At 43.7% G+C, this 20,520-nt stretch overlaps 1 protein-coding gene and 1 long non-coding RNA gene across 3 annotated transcripts in view; one reads left to right on the top strand and one right to left on the bottom strand.

Moving 5' to 3' along the window:
- The window catches only part of ZNF804A (zinc finger protein 804A), a 241,392-nt gene extending 236,281 nt beyond the window's left edge, over positions 1 to 5,111 (bottom strand). For both annotated transcript variants that reach the window (XR_014551342.1, XM_083626623.1), the window contains exon 1: positions 4,538 to 5,111. Coding sequence is in view for 1 of the 2 variants with exons in the window: in XM_083626623.1 (XP_083482749.1) it covers positions 4,538 to 4,648 (111 nt within the window). In the remaining variant the exon portion in view is untranslated. The remainder of the gene's footprint in view (positions 1 to 4,537) is intronic.
- Positions 5,112 to 5,290: 179 nt separating this feature from the next.
- On the top strand, positions 5,291 to 15,747 carry LOC310743440. Its single transcript, XR_014539023.1, has 3 exons — positions 5,291 to 5,437; positions 12,849 to 12,991; positions 15,467 to 15,747. It is a non-coding gene; the product is annotated as an uncharacterized lncRNA (long non-coding RNA).
- Positions 15,748 to 20,520: the final 4,773 nt, after the last annotated feature.

Here is a 20,520-nt window from a genome sequence, read left to right as displayed (position 1 = left end):
TTACCTTTATCTACTTGGAAATAGGTCCTGTTGAGCTTCATTGTACTTATTCCCAGGGAAACATTTACAGGACCTCAATTTTCACTACATAATTTTAATTACAGCATACAGCGACACACAGCATCAAAGCTTGAGTTCATTTCCATGCTCCTTCTGAACATTTGTTTCAATTACACCCATTTACCGCAGAGGCAAGGAACCTGTGGCCCTCCACTTAGTGGTGAACTACAGCTCCCATCATTCCTGACCACTAACTATACTGGCAAAGGCTGATGGGAGTTGGAGTCCAACAATATATGGAGGACCACAAATTTCCGTCCTGGGCTTACAGCATCTTATCCAACCTTTACATTCACTACAATGTTCACTCATGGTTTTCTTGATCCATAGCCATTTTCCAGTCTCACAGCTCTTGTGGTCTCCTTCCCTGTCCCCCAACTTCTTTGTTCTTCAGTTTCCTTTTGCATCCTCGTCACGGCGAAACATTTCCCTCCGTCTCATAGTAGAAATGAAAATTATGTGATCATGGGCATAGCCAGGGTTTATGTTAGCAGGGAGCAGAAACTCAGTTATTTTTACTGATTTACTTGACCATGAATGTGAGGGTGCTGGGGTGTCACACTTTCCTACTACGGAACCGATATGAATGGAGGCTCTTCATTTCCTCTATTTAACACCATGTAGCTGCACTTTCACAATCATCTCTTTCAAGTCACTCACAAGCAGTGAAGCAAGCGAAGAAAAGACCTAAGGCACCATCACCCCTTCCACCCCCAACTAGAAATCTGAGAAAGAGCAATAAATCCTCAGATTTGTGCTTCTTTGCTCACTAGATCAGGAGTGGGATTAACATCTACTGTCCTCATTCTTAAGACCACAACCACACAGCAAAGTTAGTTCAGAGGAGAAAGAGATGAGAGCGTAAGAGAGGGGGATAAACTGCTCAGCAGTGGCCCCTCTTGGCCAATGGAGAAATTGCACAAATGCAATAAAATAAACTCCTTTGAAAGCTGGAATAACCAGGGCCCTTTCATTACATCTAAAATCATAAATTGCTCATTTAACCAGTCTTATGGGTTTTTCTATATCTGATGTTCCCTGGGAATGTATGCACTTCCTTGCCGACAAAACAACGTGGGTCTCCTGCACTGAAGTTGATTATACAGTGTTGATGTCACAAAAAGCTTTTGGTAGAAGTTCATTTTAGCTTCAGTCATGTGTGTGCATATATATGTATATTCATTTCACACACAAACACACACACACACAGAGAGAAAGAGATGCACACATTTTTTGTGTGGAATGATATATCTACATCTCTTCAGGACAAAGTCAACCATCAATCAAAGACTTAATAAACAGCACTGAAGTTATTCCATGAACTCTGAAGAAATGGTTGCTTTTTACTACACTCTACAACTAGCAAAGACTGTTGACAACAGCTGGATTTGGGGTGTGAGCACAGATCACAATGGACTTGCTACTTTGGGGACAACTGAATTGTATATATTTCACCATAGATTACAACTTTTAGTTCAGCAGTTACATTAACCTGGGGGCACTGCTTAATCTATTAAAAGTTTTAAATACTAATAAATCAGGAAACCCTTTTAAAATAAAAATTCTGACAGAAAAACTGTGGGTGGTAAGCACTAACTTAGATGATGCCTTCTTGCATGGAACACATCTTCTAAGGTGGTGCCTGCTTGGACAGTGATGGGGAAGCTGCAGCCCTCCAGATATTATAAGGCTCCAATTCCCATCAGCTCCAGCCCACATGGTCAATGCTAAAGGAATACAAGAGTTGTAGTCCAGGAACACCTGGATAGCAACATTTCCCCCCTTCCCATCCATGATCTAAAAACAAAAATGAATAGCTTTTTCCATTTGTCCTAATATGTAAAATCATGCAACTTAATTTCATTCTTTAACAAAGTTAACCGCACTGTCTTCAATTGGGTGCCAGCTCTACTTCTTTCCCCTCCTGTCCATTATGCTGTTAATTTGGTTCCTTTTTCATGCATAATGCCCCTTTCTATTATGTATCAAGAAGAGAAAGTCAAAATTGCAGACTATGTATTTTTTACTTATGAAAAACCCCATATCTCCCTTGAAAGATTTTTCCACTTTAAATTACATTTAAGAAGTACATTTACATCCTGGTTGACTGGGTCTGTGAAATAATTTTGCATTCACTTCCAAAAAGAAATGAATTTCATTTTTGAGAGCATTAGGTTGTATTATAAGAAGATTTTCCTTATATTACCTTTCAGGAAATCTTCTGTATCACTTTCATTAAATTAACTTTTTTTAAAAAAACAAAAAACTCTCCCCAAATACCGAAACTGAATTAGATTTGCAGCAAAGGCCAATTTTGCCACATGTCAAAATAACTCCAAGGCAAAACAAATTATGTCAGTACTCAGGGATTGGTGATATTTAGGACTTTTCTACATGAGAATGTGGTACGTAAGAAAATATCTTAAGATTTGCTCCCAATCATGCCGAATAATAAGCAGATAATTGAACTTTCAGATGTATTAGTGGTACATGACAAAAGGCATTTGACATATATATTTTTTGGAATGTGATCAACATGACATTTCAAAGTGCCACTTGTCACCAAACAGAACTTTACAGAAGTGCACCAACTTGAGCTGCGATCCTCCACAAGGTGTAACATTAACTTTGTTCCAGGCATCTGAAATATTGCAGCAAATCTTCCCTTGCCATTGGTAACAAATTTACCTATAGATATTTGAGATAGGAACCCATTTCACCTGCTTGGAAGTACATTCCATTGACAATATGGGCACTTGCTTCCAAGGAATTGTATTTAGGATCACAGTTGTTAAAGACACAGAGAAAATTCTGTATACACAAACCAATCATAGCAATGAAAGCTCAGGCTAGTGAACAATGAAGGTAATAAGATTTTGACACAGTTTAACCAACATGGATAGAAATGCTTGTGGGCTGCTTGCTAATTTCATCAATGAATCATTCTTGCCTTATTGCTCCTTAAAGAGAACAGCACCCAATTTGGCATAATTCATACCATCTTCCATTATTATTTCATAGGGATCTCTGTGTGTCCTTGCTTGATGAAACATGAATGAATTTAACAAGGTGCTTCCAGTGATAACCATAGAAGAGAGTGCCAACATTTCCTAAACCAGTGTCATTTTCTATTTAGTGTAATTTATTTTAGGACTTGCCTCAAACTTTGCTCAGTCACTATATTTACAGAGAAATCACAAGGTAACCTTCTTTAGCAAGCATAGGAAGCAACTCTTCCACACAAGGGACATGTGCTGAATTCCTACTGCATTGTTGCTATAGAAAAGTTTCAATAAGCACTAGTGAGAAAACAGCGTTCCTCTCTCCAAAGCTGGATCCAGTACTAAAGAACTTTTTCAGGGCTCTCTTGCACATGGTGACAGGTCTACAGTGGGTAGCCTTCCTGCATCTCATTTGTCATATGAAGAAGCTGAACTTCTTCAGAAAAGTTCAGCGTCAACAATTTCAAACACAGACACAACAAATGTGATCACTCTCAAGTCAAACCAAGCATGTGTTCGTCAACAGATTTAACAGAAGAGTTGCCAGCCAAACACCCCAACTAATGTAATTTGGCTGGCAACCTGAATATACCAATATATCATTGAGGTAGGTGTGCCTTTAGTGCATTCTCAACTCAAGCCACCCCATGGGCAGTTAGCCAGCATCAACCTTATGTGCAAAAGAAGCTTACTCCTGAGGGAGAAGGTATAGGAGTGCCTTCTTAAGCACTTGGAAGTCAAATGAGAACAGGTGTGCAAGATTGCAATCCTAGATACACTATCTGGGAGTAAGGTACATTGAAAGCAGTGGGGCCAACTTCAGAGTAGACATGCATAGGATTGTACTATAAGTTGATTTACATCCCCTTCTTATCAACAGGGGGATGCTCCGAACTACTATCGTTCTTCAACAACCTCCTAATGAAAAACTCAATAGTTTGAGCCTCCATCTGCCTTTCCCTTCACTTTCTGAAGACCCTCACACCCTCTTTCGTATTAAACAAAGCTGAACCAGAGCTAGACATAAGAGGGATTCCACTTCCTCTGGAGTCCTAACCTCTACCAGATAACTGCACAGCTTGTTTTAAACACTCTGCCCTCCAAGAGAAGAAGGACTCGAACTAACCACTGCTTCGACCAATAAGCAAGAGCATCTGTGCCCCTTCCACTGGGGGGTTACGGTAAACCAGATCCCATCACATAATGAGCACGTTGGAGAGCCCTGTCCAGGAAGACCCAAAAGTAAACCGACAAGAAAGCAGGGGAGACTGAACACAAGGTAATCGTTTTCCCCATCCTTTAGCAAATATATCTCCACCAAACCGACAGAGAACCTTCCCTGGAGCGCGCCGCTCGGAGCTGTCCAGGACGCTGCGGTGCTGAACCCAGAGTTAACCCAAGCGAGGCATCAACAGATAATGGAGCGAGCGAGGAAGAGGAGAGGGGGCGGGCGGGTGGAGAGGAAGGCTCCTTACCAGAGTTTTGTTGCCGTTCTTGCTGAGAGGACCTCGGAAAACTCCCTTGATGTTGCGAAAGTGCCCATTGCTGAGGTGCGCGGAGCTGATGACAATGTAATAACACTCCATGGGGCAGCCGCCTCGTGGGCTGCTGCCGCCGCCGCTGCTTCCATGCACCCCGAGGGTGCCCGATCAGCCGGGAAGCAAGGCGCCGGGCGTGTGTGTGCGCGCGCGCGTGTATGTATGTGCGTGCGCGTGTAGGGTGGCGGTGCGAGGAAGCGGCGATGGGGTGGCGGCGGGAGTGGGTGGGGAAACCCGGGGGGAAGCGAGCCCTGAGCACAAACAAGGCGCGCGCACCAGAGGCATGCACACCGCGCTCCCTCCGGCTGCTCGCTCCAGCTCAGGCGGTGGAAGTAGCGGCAGCCCGGCTCTCCTTTTCCGCAGGGTGGGGAAGAAAGAGCGAGACGGACAGAGACACAGCAAGCAGGCAAGCTTAGCAATGGCCGGAGCCAGCAGGCATTGACCACGGTCTTTCCCCCCACTTCCCCTCAGAGCTGCTGCTGGAGGAGGAGGAGAGAGAGGAGGAGCAGCTTTAGCATCTCTCTGGCTTTGCCGAAGGAGTCTGAGCTGCTGCCTCGCACAGGCATGGTGCTATTATAGCGCGCAGCCTTGCCGCTCCGCTGCACTGAGCCAATGGCAGGGAGCCACTAGCCGGGGAGCTGTCAGAGGAGTGCATCTGTCACACGCCGCCTTCTCTCCTCCTCCTCCCCCCCCCACTCTCCTCCTCAGTTTCCCCCCTCCCCACCCTCACTCTTGGCTCAAGCCCTCCACAGAAGAGGGCAATAACGGACAGAGAAGGAGGAGAAGCGAAGAGGGCGCCCCCGCTCCCCACATCAGCTTCTTGCTGCCGTCGCCCAGGTAAAACATAAGAGAAGGAAGAGAGGGGAGGGGGAGAATTTTTAATTTTTTTTTTTATTTAGGTAGGCGAGCGAGTGTCCCTGACTGGCTGGTCGAGGGAAGCCTTTCCATCAGCTGCAGCGAATCCCCTTTCCCTAATATGTGACATTTGCAGCTGCTTCCCTCGCTTGGTTTGGGGCGGGGGGGGGGGGAGAGAATCGTTCCCGACAGCTCCCGATGGGGGAAGCGGATCGACGCCTGCTGTCGGGGGTCAAGGCTGTGGTGGGATCCTGTGGAGGTGGGGGAAGACGGGGCAGCCACTGCCTCGCTGCTTACAAGCGACTCTCTGCTATGCGCGCCAGCTCAGTGGAGCCTCCACCACCAGGGAATGTATATCCGAGACCAAACGCTGCTCCTCTTTCTCTCTGCCTTGTTTGCGGACTTCCTACTTGCGCTTTGTTGGGATACAGGAAGCAGAGCTAGGGGGACTCCTTGCTGTGGGCCTCCTCCCCTGTAGTAGTCCCCCCCCTGTACCCTGTCATTGCCTGCCTGCCTGCCTGCCGTCGTGAAGCAGATCCCAAGCGAGGAGCAGCTGGGCTGCCCCGCAGGACCGGATTTTGCAGTGTCAGGGGTTGCAACCTTTGGAATCTCGGGGTGTGCGTGGGAGAGCAAGAAGCAGGAAAATAAATGCTTCCTTCTGGACGCAGGCTTTCCCTTTCCACCACTGGGGAAACTACATACGGAGGCGATGGGGAAGAATCAAAGGCTTCCAAGGCTGTCCCAGCCTCAGCGCCTCTTCACTTTCAGGAACAGACCGCGGGACTTGGAGAGAGCCGGCAGCTTTGCCTCTCTTTTGTAGACTCCCCCCTCCCACCTCAAGATTTGATGCCACCGTGGCCACGCCCCCTCCTCTCTCTCTCTCTCTCCTAGAGCAGGTTAACCCTTGAAGGGCGGCCCCGCAGCAGATCAATACTTCTTCCCGCTGTGCCCGGGTTTTCGGGGGGGGGGGTGTGTGCTGCCCTTCCTTGCGAGCACTTCATCTGTCTTTTGGCGCTCCGGTAGCGTGTGCTTTATTGGGTATAAACGGGTCTCATTAGCAGGCACTTAAAGGGATCAATAACCAGCCAGCGGAAAGCCTGGGGACCATCCCTCCTGCAATGGATTTACAGAGACTTTTATTTCTTTCTCTAACCCGAAGATGGCTTAATTGGTGAAAAAGCAGATTGAGGCGCACGCTCTGCCGGGGGGTGCCGCTTAAGACGCAGGCCGAGTGGAGAGGCTTGCAGGGGGCCGCATGGAATTTCTTTTCGGAGCTGAACAGGTGCAGAGCAGCACCGCAAGAGTTAAAGGGATCTGTGGCAATAAGAGAGAAAGCTGCTCTTGGAGCTATTAATATAATGGACTTCCAGAAGCCATACCGGGTTTCAAATACTTACCAATTAAGTTGTTGATTTTAAATTTTATCATACTTATTACGCTATTATGCCTGACTCCTAGAGGCTGAGGCGGCTTCAGGCCACCCCAAAAATATTTCAAGGGGCCAAAGGCCTCCCCCCAAAAAGTTGACGGACTTTGCCATTCAAATAGTGTGTGTACACTTTGTCATGTGATTGAATATGCAGGGTGGGGTTTACCTGCCCCTCTAGTTTATTCAAGTTGGTACCCCTGTCTGTAGTCATTCCTAGAACATCTGGCATTATAATTCTAAGCTGAATACCACCCACCACCCCATCTTGGCTAGTCGGGTTTTTTAATTGGGGTCCACACATCGTTTTCTTCCAGAATGAGTGGCAACTGGGTTCCTGTTGTTTTTCTGTAGTCCACACACAATCTAGGTGTGCTGCATATTTTGTGCCCCTGTAAAGCACTTTTTGAGAAACTACATTTCTCCTCAGTGTGTCCATTTGAAAACAGATACAGGTAATCCCAGAAATGGAGATGTCTCCACAGCTGCCCAAGGATGGTGGCATGTACAAAGGTGGCAACCATCACTTCCTTCTTCATTCACCTGGGGCATGTGCAGGAAAGAAAAGGTGTGGATAACCTAATCAAGGAAAGAGTTTTCAAATATGTATCAGTAGCCACACCCACCCTTGGAATAGAAGGATCTAGAATCAATCTAGCGGCACAGTGTTACTCAAACTTGGGCTCCAGCTGTTTTTGGACTACAACTCTAATCATCCCTAGCTAGCAGAACCAGTGGTCAGGGATGATGGGAATTGTAGTCCAAAACCAACTGGTGTCCAAGTTTGAACAACACTGTAAGCAGCATGTTGAGGATGAGTGTGAACAGTCCTGGGTTGAGAAAAACTACAACTTGTTCCTTAGACTACTAGCCTTCAGATAAACAGATCATGATGGCACACAAGTGGGTTGTAAAGCACAATCATAGAAACGTAGGAATTGTTTAAATAAAATTAATCAATAAAATAGACCTGGAAGGGACTACAAACGGTTCTCTCATTTACCCCCCTGCCAATACATCTAAGTCATGTTTACTCTGAAGGAAGTCCTGCTGTCTTCAGTGGGGCCTTCTCTCCAGTAAGAGAGTTGAAGGTTGCAGCTGTAAGATGGATCCTTCCAGAAACGTAATGACACTTTTATTTCATGGTTTTTTTAAAGGCTACAGTCCTCGGCACACTTTCCTGGAAGTAAACTGCACCGAACACAAATACTTCCCAGTAAATATGCATGTGGTTGAGCTGTATGATAAGGAGAAAGGCAAGACAGCAAGGAGGCCACAGTTTGAGCAATAGACAGACAGTTGAAAGAATCACCCAAGCCATTTTATAGAACTTCCGTATGCAGATTTAAAAATATATAATTATGGTATATTAAAAAGTGGAAGCTTTGTTGAAGGGTTAGGGTTTGAGGTGGATCCTCCTGGTCTGTAAAAATAGCAATCTGACCCCTTCCTCCTAAGAGGTTTGCATTACAGCAGACATAGGGGAAAGTGTCCCTAAAGATGATGTTGGACACCCAGACCCATAATCCTTGGCCATTGGCCATGCTGATTCAGGAGGAGGAGGAGGAGGAGGAGGAGGAGGAGAAGGAGAAGGAGAAGGAGAAGGAGATATTGATATCCCACTCTTCTCCCAAAGGAGCCCAGGGTGGCAAACACTGAAGTGATAAAACAATAGGATTTTTTTTTAATGGACATATTTAAAACATTAAATATCTGCTGGGGTGTTGGATCCTACCAGTATCTGGAGGGCCACAGGTTCCTCCCCCCCCCCCCCGCTACATTAGAGGCTAAGCTACGGAATGAGCAAAAAGCTCATCAGCTTGCAAGAAGAGTCTTAGGCAATGATTCTTGTCAAACAAATGCTCTGAAGCTAATGGGGGAAAGAGAGTGTATATCAGAATGCAGGAATTTAGCTCATTATGGATAATGACTGCCAGGAGGGATCTTCCTGGCAATATCTCTAGAGCTACATTTCTTTCCTATCCACTTGGGGGAGTCTGGGAATTTTCTAAATAAGGTCCATGTTTACAAAACGTAGGCTTAAGGCAGAAGTGGTGCTGGGTATTTTGAATACATTACCCTGGCTGTTTCTCCCCGCTCTGCCCCACATGCACACACATTAGAAAGGAAAGCAAAAGGGGGGGGGGGACTTCTGGCACTGTGAAGATAGATATCTTGTGGTCCTGTAACGGCTTTCTCCTTATCATTAACAATAGAGGCCACAGGGCAGAAGGTGGTAGAGCCAGATGGAGGAAGCCCTCTGATCAAAGCTGAACATTTTAAAATTGCACTCATTTCAGTGGGGCTTACCCCTAGGTAAGTGTGTAAACTGCAGTCCAAAATGCTGAATGAGTCTGGGAGTGAGTTCTGTTGAAGTTCAGTGGGTCTGACCTGTAAGTAAATATGCTTGATATGATACTGTAAGTTTTCCGATTCACATCCTGTAAGAGTCAGCTGGAAAATGAAGTCATAATAACAGCGGCAGCAGCAACAACAATATTTGTAGCAGTTACAATATGAACTGTGCTTCTAGAAACAATGCCTGGAAGATGAGGAATTCTATAGCATTTAAGGGCTTGCTGCAGATAAGACCTTGTAACTGGGAGGCAATAACGTTGTAAGTCAGAGACCGAAACTGGAATCAAACAATGTATGAATCCCTATCATTCCATTCTACTCGGTGTAGAAAGGAATGATAGGAGCTTCTGTTGTTAGACTGTAACTGTGACTCCCACTAGCCTCAATCACCATGGATGATGGTCAGGATGGTGAAGAGTTGGAAGGGGTCCTGTGGAGCCTCTAGTCCAACCGCGTGCAATGCAGGAATATGCAACTGTCCCATACAGGGATTGAACCTGCAACCTTGGCATTATCAGCACAGCACTCTAACCCACTGAGCAATATCTTGTTCCTCGACAGTGCCCGTCGTATCTCAACAAGAATACTATTCCACAGAACAGGGGCAACCACACTAAAAGCCCAGCTCCTGTGTTACTGCACCTGGAGGTCTAGAGGTTCCCCATTCCAGATCCTAGACCAGAGAATACAGATTCGGGAACATTTTGACAGCATGAGCTCCCCCACTCTGCTTTTTCCCTAAGCAGGTGGAATGAAATGAAATCCCAAGGCTTAATTTGGGGGGAAAGAAAGAAGCAGTATATCACTGAAAAAAATGCCTTCCAGCCTGCACTTGCTTCTAGCAGCAAAAGATGATGATTGTATCATTTTACATTCTGAAATAAGAACAGCACTTCTAGAAAATGCTGATGGATGTCACTTTCCTGTCAGAATTTGCTATCTTTACCATTTGTATCCTTGATACAGGAGGCAGCGATTTACGATAGGTGCCTTCCACTTATTGGAATGTGCTATCTTCCCCAGCTCCCATCTTGAAGCGGGGAAAGTATTTTGACAGGTGCCACTCACTCACCTATCCGAATCTGCAAACTGTTGCACCTGGGATGTAAGCCGCAAAGGCAGCAAATTGGGAAGGGCAAGACACTTGTCAGAATTTGCTCCTTGTGGTTACAGAAGCCCAAGTTTCAACTTGCAGAGTGTGACACAGATATGGAGGCATCAAAATGAAATCGGCAAGCTTATTAAGCAAACTCTGGGTGTGGAGGCCTACCAATCTCCACCAATATTTGAGAGAATTAATAACAGCCCTCTAAAGGTCCCACCCTATGACATCCCCATCTTCTGCTGTGTATTAGAACATGGCAGCAAAGTTTCTCCTTGATATGAACATTTAAGTAGCATGTGCTTTTTGGTGAGATAAACTGCCTGTGGCAACCTTTAAAAAATTGATTCACTTACAGACAACATCTGTAGTGTACCTGTACAAGGCCTAGTTTAGTGGAGGTAACTGTCCACTAAGGCATAGCAGATTTATCACTGATGTTTTAAGCCTGTATACTATTTGTACCCCTTTAGACTGTGGGTGGGAGGTTACTTGATTGAACTCTTCCTCACACAATCCTTTCCCTTAATTTTTTTTTGAAGCATCCCCCCCTCCCCCAATGAAGTGGCCTTCAGTCATATAATACCACAGTCATGGTACAGAGCACACAGGTTTACCGCCTCAAAAGCTAACTAGGCCTCATGTATTTATTCCACTTACATTCCACCCTTTTCCCCACAGAACTTAGTGACAACTATAGGCCTCCCTGCTGTTTTGTCCTAACACCTCTACGAAGCAGGTTAGGCTGAATGCATAAAAAAAATAAAGGACTCCTGGACAGTTAACTTCAGTCAAAGATGACAATGGGGTTGTGGTGCTCATCTTGCTTTTCAGGCCGAGGGAGCTGGCGTATGTCTACAGGCAGTTTTCTGGGTCATGTGGCCAGCATGACTAAACTGCTTCTGGTGCAACAGAACACCATGACAAAAACTAGAGTGCACGGAAATGCCGTTTACCTTCCTGCTGGAGCGGTACCTATTTATCTACTTGCACTGTCATGCTTTTGAACTCCTAGGTTGGCAGGAGCTGGGACAGAGCAACGGGAGCTCACTCCGTTATGGGGATTCGAACCACTGACCTTCCGAATCGGCAAGCCCAAGAGGCTCAGTGGTTTAGACCACAGCGCCACCCGTGTCCCTGTGCTGAATGCACAGGCCTCTGCTGAAGCCCTTCCACTAAGCATGCATTGGTAGTAATTCTGCCTGCATTGTGGTGAGGTTCCCCTGGTCCCAGAATAATGTGAGCATAGGAATGCTATGTGCCTCTCTCTGAAATGAGTGGTGCTTAAAAGTGCTAAACATTTGGCTGGATTTGAAGGCTTCAGTCCGTATTTTTTATGCCCATCTAACATGGGTTATTTCAACAATCCAAATCATGATGATATCTGGGGCTGTGTCACACTGCTGCTGACTGTCTGACCCAAGAGCTATATTTATCAGCAACAGTTTCAGCAATAGCTTGCTTTTGTGTTTCCTCCCCATTTCCCATCACATTCAGAATCTTTTTACCGTATTTTTTGCACCATAACACTCACTTTTTTCCTCCTAGAAAGTAAGGGGAAATGTCTGTGCGTGTTATGGAGCAAATGCCTGCGGGTGGCGGGGGGGATCTGCTGCAGTCGTGAGCAGAGGATCCATGGTTCCCCTTCCTTCCCTCCTCTGTGGTTACAAAGCATGGATCCACATGGATCCTCAGGATTTTTGCATTGGGCTACTCCAAACTCACTGTCAGATCACATGTCTGTGGCCACAGCATGAACCACAAAAATCATATATCCACTATTTCGTTTAGAATATTTTTTTCTTGTTTTCCTCCTCTAAAAACTACGTGCGTGTTATGGTCTGGTGCGTGTTATAGAGCGAAAAATACGGTAGGTGGACCAAGGTGCTGGTGTCAGCTGACAGTGCAGCATGTTAGACTCCAAAGACAAACTTGAAGTGCTCTCTCAGGCAAATCAACACAGCTGGTGCTAGTTTATAGAGACGACAAAGTATTAACAGAGGGAAATGGCTCGGGAAATAAGATACACTGGGATGGCTCTGATTTCAGTAGTCCTAAGAAGTTTTCAGTGGTGTAAGTAGGGGGTTAATCTTCATGCCAGTACAGTCATCTCAATCCTCCTTCTACACACACACACACACACACACACACACACACACACAGAGAGAGAGAGAGAGAGAGAGAGAGAGAGAGAGGAGATGCTTTAAAAAGAAGAGTCAGGAGCACCTGTCACAGGTGCTTGGATTCCAGTCAAGAAAGAGAAAAATAAAGACACATGCAAGCTCCCCAGAATGCTGTGAATTCAATAAGTTTATCTGAGTGTGCTAGCATACCAAAAACCTTTAACGAAAAGCAAAGCACAATAACATACGCTCAATTCTCACCTGGTAATAGATCACAGTTCACCCAAGTCTACACCACTGGCTGATCCTTTCATTATAGTTCCTTTGGAAAAATCCCTCTGGCTTTGTCGTGTTTTGATGTATGGATCTGCTTTGTTTTCTCAGATACAATGGACAAACATTGAATTCCGGTTGAGAATGAACAAGGAGCTTGAGTGATTCCCCTGGCTTCTCCTCTCTTTCTCACACCTCTATGGAAGAATGCTTTATTTCCTCAAACCATCATTACTGGCTTGCAGTAACCACAGGTGGGCTTTTTCACTGGTGGCAACAGTGTTGTAGAATGCCCTCCCTGTTGAAATGTGATAGGCTCTAGCTGTATGGATATTCCAGCAACTCCTGAAGACACAGCTATCTAGGCAAGCATTCCATTGAACTTGAACTTCCTAACTGAATTGCTTGCATTGCTCTTTTAACTGCTTTTATTTTTATTCTTTTTAATTGCCTTGTTGTATGGTAAATTCTAATTATATATATTTTTTAAGGTTTTGATGGAATTGTTTCCATCATGTATTTTAATTATGTATGGATTTTATAATTGATTTTATACTTGTAAACCACTTAGAGATTATTTTGCCATATATGTCGCAGAGGAATTTGTTGATATCTGGGAGCTGATTCAACTTAGACCTGCCTTTTAATTCCCACAGTCATTATACCTCTCACTTTCTGCATTGCTTTATTTTACTTTGTTCGGGAATGACACAAGTTTTACTTTTGTGGAACAGCACACACAATGCATTCCATCTTGTCCTCTTCAGCAAAAGGAAGCTCATTGTTTCCAGTAGAAGATAAAGCACTGGCATTAAGTTGTTATTTTTGTCCTACATGAATAATTTTATTGTACGAGCAACCCTATAGGGGCTCCCATTATAAGGTAGAATCCACTTTCCCAGAGAAGCTAATAGAGAAGCTCCTGTTGATTTTAATGGCCCCAGGTTGTAATGATGGCAACCATTACAGCCAATCCTAAAATAGATTTATTTTTCCACCTAACCTCTTGCTAAATGTTGCCCCCACTGTGAAATCTGAAATGTCACCACAGTGACACACTTTTATTCTTGCCAGAAAATGGTCTTCACTTGACATTAGAAGAGCTGGTCAAGGATCCTGGAGAGGTTGACACTTGCCCTCTGGAAGTTCTGAGAAATGGAATGGGTGGCCGAGTTATTTCTTAAGAATAGATTCTCTCATCTTTTTTGATGTGCACTTAGCTGCAAAATTTGAGAGTGTTTCCAAGAATCCCCTCCCACCTGCAAGTTACAGCATAGCAACAGTGGCCTACAGCCAGATAAAGTTAGCTTTTTGCTTAAGTCCTATCAGAAACAAAGGTGCCAAGTTGTCTGGGGCCCACCATACCAAATGCCCATCTCCAGGCATGTATTATGGCCTGCCAGGTAGCTTCAGTCACCACTGACTAATGTCATCACTGACATTATGTCATCAACTATTTGGGAGGTGGATTTCTTCCTCCCTTCCAAATTATTGGTCAGCAGGATTCCCGCTTATTTTACAGGGCTATGTAACTAACTAACACATTTAGTTCTGAGCCAAAATAAGTTTTTTCCCAGGAAGTTCTGAGATCTGCTGCCTCTTTTTTATAAAGAAACACTAGAATCAGGTGTTCTCTATACCGGTACAAAATAATTATAGGCACAGTTCAGGGCCTAAGTATATCAGGGCTTGCTCTAAGCATTGAGTGATTTCTACAGTGGAATTTCAAGCCATAACCCCATTGTTCCTGCTGAAAGGACACAAGGTCACCACTTTTCTGAAGCCAGTGGATGGATGCATGATGAAGGCCACCTTGGGTTCTTTGACCAACAAAAACGAGATAATGCAAGTCAACCTCAGGTGTACAGTCATCAGCTACAGTAAAATCAAGGGGTGAACTTGCATGTGTGAATCAGTCTCATCAAGCACATCCTATCTGTACACACCACTTGAGCCCCTTTCACATTTTACATGCATAGGGCTTTCAGATGTGACCAGTGGAGAAGAGTTGGGTCTCTGGCCTCACCTGTAATGTCATGTTCCCTGCCAGTGTTTTGGGCTGCTGTTGCTGTGAGCTCCTCCATAAGCAGATATTCATAAACAAACCTTAAATGCACATCGCCTCCATTGTGCCTAGTTTTCCAAACACAAATCCTGGGTGAGTGCTTGCAATCCCTGAAATCTTGCGCACCACTCAGGGGAGATTGGGCTGGTGTGGAGCATCACCTTTCCTTGGGTGTGGTCAACTTGCCCATTCCCAATTTTCAATCTTTCTCCCAGCTACCTCTGGGAGATCTTTGTGGCTAGTCCCACAGCCACAATCAAATTCTGTGGCGGTTCCAAAATATGCAAAGGATGATATGATTTGCAGAATTCCAGAGCCTGCCAGACCCCTGGCAATAACTGTCTTTAACATCTCACAAACACCTCTATCCTTACAGTCTTTGAGAGATGCTTGTGGGAGCATAAAACAATGTGCAAATTGCACTCGTTGATGCTTATTGTGTATGCATAGGCACATCTGTCACTTTATATGTGACAGATATAAAGCTCAATATTCTGCAGCGTTAATATTTAATAAAAAGTCTCCTTTTAGATGAATAATCCAAGCATAATTTAGCACACACAAGGCTTCAGTAAGAATGTTAATCATTGTCTTTAACCATTTACATAGCATAATTTGTAAGATGACAAGACTAACAAATATATTTATATCTTTCATCCTGCAGGTGCTTTCCAGATGTAACTTAGCGATCCAGGTCAAGCTAATCTGGGATGTTGAATCCAAGAAGAGCCATTCATATGTTGACCCTGAACACAGCTGTTATTCCCAGTGGCGCTGAAATCTTGCTGCAACTTGTTTGAAGGGAGAGATTCTTGGATACTATTATCACCTTAAACATAAACAAGGGAGAAAGGAAAATGAAAAACTTTAAATCATCCTTGTACAGGTTACAGGAAAAAAAATATAAAATCCCTCTCTGACACCATTATGCTTTATCAACGCCCCCCCCCCCTGCCACCGCCTGCCCTCTACGGTTCAGTAATATAATTCTCAAGACAAAAATAACTGATGTAAACTGGGAAATGACAGTGATAATAGGTCTGAAAGTAAGTATCTTACTCTTGAAAGTTTCAATAAAACAGTGATCTTGACAGAAGAAAAGCAGACAGATTACCACTGATTAAAATCCAACGTTTCTAATACTGTATTCAAAAAGTAATTAATATACTTTGGGGCTCCCCCCTGTCCCTGATTTAAAGGCTATATAATAAAGGAGAGATAAAATGAAACACAACCAGTGTTTCCCCATCACATCAGTCATTCTGACAATGTGGCTGAGCTGGAAATCAATAAAAATTGTGGCTGTTTATATCAGTGTACTGAGCTTAGCACAATAGGACTTTTTATTATTACAAAAAGAGAGAGAAATCACATGAAATAGCATTATCGAGCTCAATTTCCTGACGCAAGGAGCCTGCCAATATAAGTGTCTGTGCCCAAATGGTTAAACTGCCAAAAAATGAAGGGAATATTAATAAGTACTTTTACAGTGCAATTCTATGCGTGTCCATTCAGAAGTAAGCTTCACTGAGTTCAGAGAAGTAAGAACAGGACTGCAGCCAGAAAGTGCATTCCTCTGCATGCTTACTCAGAAGTAAGCCCTATTCAGTGGGGCTTAGGTGCACACACAGAAGTGTATATAGGATTGTAGCCTAAGACGAATAATTGAGGGCATGACCCAAACCCGTATGATTTTTTTTTTACTTTTTAAATAATAATAATAATAATTTATTATTTATACCCCGCCCATCCAACTGGGTTTCCCCAGCCACTCTGGGTGGCTTCCAACAGATTAAAAACAGAATAAAGCATCAAATATTAAAAACTTCCCTAAACAGGGCTGCCTTCAGATGTCTTCTAAAAGTCAGATAGTTGTTTATTTCCTTGACATCTGATGGGAGGGCGTTCCACAGGGCAGGCACCACCACCGAGAAGGCCCTCTGCCTTCTACACCCCAAAGCATAATCAATTTTTCTTTTTTCTTTTTTTCAACTTCCCCTCCCATTTTCCATGGTGTTTTTAGCTTCTCCCCCATGCTGCACCCTATCTTCTCTCTCTTATATTATAACTACTATACATTGATCTTTAATTCCCTCTGTTGCTCATAGTTCAAATCCTGCTCGTGAATTCATACCAAAATATTTCTTTGAATATTCAAAAAAGGGCTTCTATTCTTCCACAAAACAATCCTTGATGAAACATTTTTATATACTGTCTGTTTCAGTGACAGAGATATGAGGTTGTTATCAACAGTCCAAATTTTTCCAGTGGTATTGTCTCTCCCCCTCCCCCTCCCCCAAAGACCATCAAATATTTAGAAGAATGAACAGTGTTTTCCCCTGTACAGGACCTTTTCAAACCTAGGCTTAGAAAGTATGCCTTCTGCCATGTTGGATGGTAGATGCTAACAGATGCCAGTAGCCAAACGGATTTGCATCTAATTTTAAACAGGTGGAGAATGTAATCCACTATATATTGAATTATGCGTCATATGGTGGCCCATATTCCTAAGAAATGTTTTGTCTCAGTAAGCTACTCTGACCAAGCAATCTCTTGGAAGATGCTTACTCATTTGTAACATACAGAATAGCACTGCATGCTTTCGCTGCAGGGAAACTCCAAACAGAAAGAATTAGTGCAGTGCAGCAGGTCATGTCTGAGAGTTCTACCAGTGCTCCCAATTTAGTTTAGTTTAACTTTAAACTAGTTAAACTAGTTATACATTAGTTTAGTTATATGTCTTTCTATTCATCATTTGTTTATTCCACACCTTTCTGTGCATTTCCCTATCACTTTCCTTACAGCAAAACATCTGTTTCTTTTCCTTTTTTGAAGTGTATTTGTTGCACTAGAGTAGCAGAGTGCTTTAACCCACTTGAATTGTGCAAACCTACTGTAAATCTCTGGTTTGCACTTGAATTCATTCTGCAAAATAAGGACAATCTGGGAGTCACTCATGTGAGAAAGTAAGTGTGTTCTCTCTCTCTCTCTCTCTCTCTCTCTCTCTCTCTCTCTCTCTGTGTGTGTGTGTGTGTGTGTGTGTGCAGTGAACGTGTGCATGTTTGTGATCAAAACACCTTCAGGTCCACCCCTCTGCCCCTTCCCCACCATCACAAACTATTGTACAACAACCTCACTGTTTTTTGTTTTTTGTTTACTATGCATTTTGAAGACATTTCATGGTTATTTTTCCTTTCCTGCCCAACCTCACCCTTTGAAAAGGCCGATACTTGAATTAAAGTGTGTGTGTGTGTGTGTGTGTGTGTGTGTGTGTGTGACAAATTACATTATATACCAGGACTAAAGTAGTGATTTACATCCATATAAATGATGTACTTCAAACAGTTTTTTCAAGTGTTTCTCATGATCCAAAGCATGTGTCAATCCAAGGGCTTTTAGTCGTATCTTTCCCTTCATACCTCAAAAACCAACTCCCGTCACCCAGTGAAGAAAACAATAATTAATTATGAATAAGTATATTAAAAATACTATGAAGAAAATGTATCGAGAACAGAAGCCAATTTTGAAAGCATTAATAACCTAAGTGCTTTAATTAAAAATTGCCTTTCCGATACAACCTCACATACATTATGGATTTTTCAGCTGGGAAGTTTTCATTATAAGTAACAAAGTCCTTTTTTTTTTTTAAGAAAAAAGAAGAGAAAAACCAGCCACTAGGATAGTATTAACTCAACTACTGCAGTCGTTTCTGGCTTCTCCCTCCCGTTCACCACTAGTTTAGTAAGGGAAATGCTGATTGGTTAAGACTGTGTGGGTGCTGATTGGCTAGGAATCTATGCTGCCTTAAGCTGATCTTGGCAACACATACTGACTTTATATTTACTTGGCACCTTGACAGTGAAGGAGGTTTTCCCAGAGTGAGGCTCATCCATTGGATTCCCACAAGTCAAAGAGCAGAGTATACCCAACATTAGTCAAATTATCTTGGCACTACCAGCAGCAATAATAATAATAATAATAATAATAATAATAATAATAATAATAAAAATTTTTATTTATACCCCACCCTCCCCAGCCAGAGCTGGGCTCAGGGTGGTTAACACCAGTAAAATTACAGTAAAAACGTAATAGGGGGAAAAACCAATTTAAAATACAGGTTAAAATGCAATTTAAAATGCAGCCTCATTTTAGAAGTAGCCCATAGATCAAAACCATAAAGGGAGGGAAACATAAGGGTCAGACTGTGTCCAAACCAAAGGCCAGGCAGAGCAGCTCTGTTTTGCAGGCCCTGCGGAAAGATGTCAAGTCTCTTGTGTCAAGTCTCTTGTGTCAAGTCTCTTGTGTCAAGTCTCCCTAGTCTCTTGTGACAGAGCATTCCACCAAGTTGGGGCCAGTACTGAAAAGGCCCTGGCCCTAGTTGAGACCAATCTAACCACCTTGCGACTTAGGACCTCCAAAATGTTGTCATTTGTGGACCTTAAGGTCCTCCGTGGAGCATACCAGGAGAGGCGGTCCCGTAGGTACATGGGTCCTAGGCCTCATAGGGCTTTAAAGGTCAAAACCAGAAGCTTAAACTTGACCCTGTACTCCACCGGGAGCCAGTGCAGCTGGTAAAGCACTGGATGAATGTGATCCCGCGGCAAGGACCCCATAAGGAGCCTCGCTGCAGCATTCTGCACCCGCTGGAGTTTCTGGGTCAGCTTCAAGGGCAGCCCTGCGTAGAGCGAGTTACTGTAATCAAGCCTGGAGGTGACCGTCTCTCTCTAGTTGTAAAAGCACAAAGTAAATCCATGGATACATACATAAACAATAATTTCCCGCCCTTTCATGACACTCAAAATAGGTGGCCTGAGGTGGCAGGCGCACATTACCTAAAGGTAGGGATGGACACTCCACCAGATTCAAGAGTAAACAAGGCAAAGGGAGGTTGCAGAGGCAAATAACTTTTCTGTAGAAGAAATGAGAAGGGTTTATATATTGCAAGAGAGAGAGAGAAAGCATGAGGACAGGCTGAAACATGAAGTAGTACCATCCAGAAGCATCTTCCCACATACAGAAGTTGGAATGATCAGGGTTTCTCAACAGTTAGAAATCCATATTTATAATTATTATATTGCCACCTGCCAGGAGTTTTAGACCCATTTAACCCCACTGTTAAATGTGCCTGGGAAGTACTAGTAGATATGCAAATAATAATTAAAGGTCCAAAGTCAATTGGTTTCTATCACAATTAATGGTTGTTTACGTTTCTGTTAAAAGCATTGCTTAGCTAAAAGCATTGTTAAAAGCCCTCTGCAATTTGCCAAGGAGACTCCATTAATACACTTGGTTTCTCGGCACACTCCCCAAGGCTTGCTTACCTTATATCACAACTTCTGACTCAGCGATACACCGCTCATCAGCCATATATGGTGGCCCAGCAAAGGGCAGATAAATATCTTCTTTTGTTTTTTCTGTCTGCCTTTGAGGACTGCAAGAGAGATGTTGTCAAGCAGCTAGAAGGTATATATTGCATTGACTAAGCACACCAATGTTCTGCTATATTGGTTTATAGCATAACCATAGCCAAGCATCTAATTCATGGGTAAGCAAGCTAAGGCCTTCTCAATCTGGCCTGCGGACGGTCCGGGAATCAGCGTGTTTTTACATGAGTAGAATGTGCCCTTTTATTAAAAATGCATCTCTGGGTTATTTGTGGGGCATAGGAATTCGTTCAGCCCCCCCCCAAAAAAAAATTTAGTCCAGCCCCCTACAAGG

This window comes from Podarcis filfolensis (assembly GCF_964270895.1).
Source record: "Podarcis filfolensis genome assembly, chromosome: 1".
NCBI classification, from domain to species: domain Eukaryota; kingdom Metazoa; phylum Chordata; class Lepidosauria; order Squamata; family Lacertidae; genus Podarcis; species Podarcis filfolensis.
Note: the sequence above shows the minus strand (reverse complement) of the source record. Positions and strands in the feature narration are given on the sequence as shown.